General features: G+C 35.1%; 1 protein-coding gene across 1 annotated transcript; it reads right to left on the reverse strand.

Annotated features, from left to right (window-relative positions):
- Positions 1-949: 949 nt before the first annotated feature.
- On the reverse strand, positions 950-3,639 carry LOC105556940. Its single transcript, XM_012004053.1, has 2 exons — positions 2,708-3,639; positions 950-2,179 (listed from the first exon to the last, which is right to left on the reverse strand). Exon 2 carries the CDS (start codon positions 1,842-1,844, stop codon positions 1,428-1,430), a length of 417 nt encoding a protein of 138 aa, XP_011859443.1. The 5' UTR covers positions 1,845-2,179; positions 2,708-3,639; the 3' UTR covers positions 950-1,427.
- Positions 3,640-4,031: the final 392 nt, after the last annotated feature.

The raw sequence follows: 4,031 nt of genomic DNA on the forward strand, positions 1-4,031 counted from the left end.
TGCGTGGAGACAGTATGTTCCGCCCCCCCGCGGGGGGGGGCTCCACTTTGTTAAGATATAACCTAACCCAAACTACGTCCGAGGTGTGGAGTGGATCTCGCCTCACGTGAAAAGTCGCAAATCCATATGGAATCGTATATGTACTACAAAGCACATGCTTAGATGAGAGGACAGATATAAGATTTAGAGTCCATCATTTTTCTCGAAAACTATCACTCGTAGAGTAAAAATGAATAGGACATAAAATATATATTTTAAGGAGATCTACAACTTTTGTTTAAAACATTTTTCAAAATTTTAATATTTGTGTCTGAAAATTACATATAATTGGTCGACATTGTTTTTTTAATAACTTTTTAACAAACAACGAGCGACGGCTAAAACCTTCTGAGCGTTACTCAGGAGGGTAACCTTGACAACATATGTCAAGGTCAAGGTCATCGGAGCTGACTCCCCTATAGTGAACATTTACCAAAACTTTTCATACTACAACAAATTTTCTACTAAATCGCCATCGGATATTTGATTCACAAATTTAAAAAAATATTAGTGAATACAAGGTAGCATGGTCATTTTATATATTTAATAAATTAATGTAATATATTTATTTATTTATTATATTTATTATATTTTATTTTGTATTTAGAAATCATCCCACATTATTCATTAGTATAACCAAGAGACAAGTCGACGAAAGATTTGATCCGACAGCGAGTTAACACGAATCAACTGAATAATCATGTGATTTATTATGGATTTGCTGCGGCATATAAATTTATGTTACACATTGTATACACAAATTTGACAGCACCATGATCACTCACCGCGCATGAGCGCGGACAGTGATTCGCATCCTGAATTTTTTTGCGCGTTCGTAAACTTTCAAAAAAAAAGTGTCGCAACCTCAGTGCTCCCGACTGTAAAGATACGCTTATTTGTCGGTTGTCTGTACAGTATAACGAGTCGAGCGCGACTCGAGAAACTTCGGCAGTTTTCGTTCCGCGAAGCGACACCGAGTGTCGTACCATGCTGGGCGAATCAGTACTAAGGCACATGTCCACTAGTTAAGCACGCGAAGTATCGACTCGTGTTCAGGTATCGGTTATAATAAATTGTTTCGTACTAAAAGATACGTGATAAACTATTTTTCCCGGCCCGTTCACACCATCCTGCTCTAACATATTATAACACCCGAAGTGATGAGTAACATTCTATTGGGAAGAGAAAAGATTCGCAATAAATAAAAAATGTGACTAATACTACAAGTATATATTTTGCAATCGTTTAAACATGTATGTAAAGGTGTAAGTATAATTATCGATGTGGCGTCTGCATCTCTCTCTTTGCATCGGATCAGCCGCGGTCACACGGTCGATGTTGAGATTCTCCTCAAGTCCTTGATGTAGATCGTCCACCACATATGATATTTAAATCAGCAAATCGAGAGCTGCTGTTCGCTGAACCCACCAATCGCGCAATTTGAATACGTTTGATATTGCGCAATGATTGACGTGACGTCTGCACCGCAACGAATCAACCGCGGTCAAATTCTGTAAACGGTCGATGTCCTCAATATCCACGTCTATGGACTTGACATTGCGAATGGGGATGCCAAGTAATTCCTTGAGCCAATTCATCTCGTCAAGTCCTTTCACATAGATCGTTGCGTCGTTTTCCAACCCATCACATATGGCTCGCCGTATGATGTCCTTGGCGCGGATGTATAGAATGCCTCCATCCCACCATTGTAGTCCGTGATGGTTAGCATTTAACCAACACGCCTGAGATTTTTCGGATCTTGTCAAAAGATCCCAGGCCATCGCAATGGTGTCCAGGTCGTCCATTCTTTAATGGTGTATTTCGTGCCAGCTGTTTTATTAATAATTGCACGCTATTAATTAATTGACTTTTTGTAACAGGAAAACCTCGCTGACTAAGATGCATCATCCATTTCACAAGTTAAGCTTCTTCGTCTGTAGTTAGAAATGGTGTTGGACCTACATTTTTTCCAATTGGCAATTTTCCTTTGTACTTATATAAAAGTGTAGTTCTAGGTATGCCCATGGCTTTACTTATACTGCTGATAGTTTTCCAGAACGGACAGCAGCAAGAGCTTTTTCGAGGTCGTCATCTGAATATTCTTTTCTTAGTCTTTGAGTTGTCATGTCACTAAATAAAACTGTTTAAAATAATTTTACATGCTTACTCAAATGAATTTGTAATAAAAAATAATAATCCACACGGAACATTAGATCTATTAGAAATACAGATGAAGTGACATGGATGTTGTATGTACGTCTAGTAGATTTTATGTTCCGTGTAGGAAATAATTACTTACGAATATCACAAATTAGTACAGGATTATGAGTGTCCCTATTAATGACTTAAATATGACACTTCGTAGGTTAGGAACTCGTATTTGTATTAATTTTCTATATTCTGAAATAATATGTTCCAATATCAATGCTATTACTTAATTCAATAATGATTAATATTTACAAATTACATGTCTGTTTTAGAAATAGGAACGTTTTTATTCTTTTATATCACATTTGTTTCGGTAGTCAGTAATAAAGACAAACAAATATTCTAGTACTGATTAGTGACACATGCATTAACTAGAAAGATACGTATTTTGTAACGTTTTTAATTTACTCATAATGTTCTTTAATATCTACTTAACGTCGGGTACTTAATTTTGACTTACTTTCAGCCTAATATAAGTTGAATCAATCGAGAAGAGGATCGTCAATAGTAACCTCGCCTTGTAACATGTCAATGACTAACTACTTGAATTGCCGTCGTTGGCAGAATGCTTGACCGATTATAATTTTAGCGTTCACAAAAGCGTTTAATTTTATTCAAACTTTGTTGTAATAGATTTATGTATATGATTTGAAATACCAACACATATTTATAATAGACATGGATGTGTATTAATTAATTTATCGAGACAAAGAGATATGATTGTCATAAATTGGGACACTGTCACTAATCGGGACATTCACCTTAATTAAAAATAAAATAATCACTTTAGGTGTTCTCTCGTTTTTCAATAGTCGTAATTAGTGAGAATTTTCATTATTTCTGTTTCACAACGAAAACGTTTATTTGGTTCCATTTCCCTCAATCGAGCAGCAATAAATAAACCCAAATATTCACAAGCATCAGCAGTTTTAGAAGTTCGAGGTGGTGATTGCAAAACCTGTGGCATTTTTCATTACTTATTTTTTTTAATGCTTCTACTGTTTCCTCCATAATAGTTGCTCTCCCGTGTTTCCTACCACCACCACGCTTTGCAAAAACGTCTTCGTCTGCTTGCTTTTTATCTTTAATCGTAGAAGTTGAATTTGAAGATGGTGAAAGGGAACTAGATGTAAGGGAAAAATTTTGTCGGTTTTTAAAAGCAAGTGGTTCTGAATGTATAACATCCATTGTACATTCAGATGATGATGGGGATATATGTATATGGAGATACAACTCTTTCATTTGGAGTATTACTATTACAGTTAGATGCAGATGAATGTGTAGATAACAGATTTCTTTCAACAGACTGTTGAATTTTATCTATAGAATATATATGGTCTACTAAAGACTCATTCACAAATATGATGCTGGAACCTTCACATGAAGTCTGTGAATGACTTGATTCTTCAGTATTAGCTGACGCCAATATCGATTTCTGAAACAAAATACGGTTACGCAATATTATATTTCACATGAACCTAAATGTATATAGTGATAATCAAATATGAAAAGCATTATTTCTTTCAAAAAGAAACTGCTTATTAATTTAATTCTAATAATCACCTGTAAATTGAAATTAAAAAATATATTTTTTTAATGGATTGTGCAAGAAAATTACTGTTTAATTCTTCATTGGTATCAAGGGTAGTAAGTGTCTGACTATCACAATCTTCGGGTACATCAAGATTTGATGTGCTCTTTGCTTGCCCACAGGCTTTCTTTAAGAATAGCAAATTTGTGTACAATGACAATTTAGGTTTGTAGATCTCATCTGTATCTTTTCC

The sequence above is a fragment of the Vollenhovia emeryi genome, unplaced genomic scaffold (genome assembly GCF_000949405.1).
Source record: "Vollenhovia emeryi isolate VEMERY1.0 unplaced genomic scaffold, V.emery_V1.0 DF939694.1, whole genome shotgun sequence".
Classification (NCBI taxonomy): Eukaryota; Metazoa; Arthropoda; class Insecta; order Hymenoptera; family Formicidae; genus Vollenhovia; species Vollenhovia emeryi.

What these genes read in the sequence shown, in the direction of transcription:
- LOC105556940 (XM_012004053.1), bottom strand. Translation starts at nt 1,844, where the DNA reads ATGGACGACCTGGACACCATTGCGATGGCCTGGGATCTTTTGACAAGA.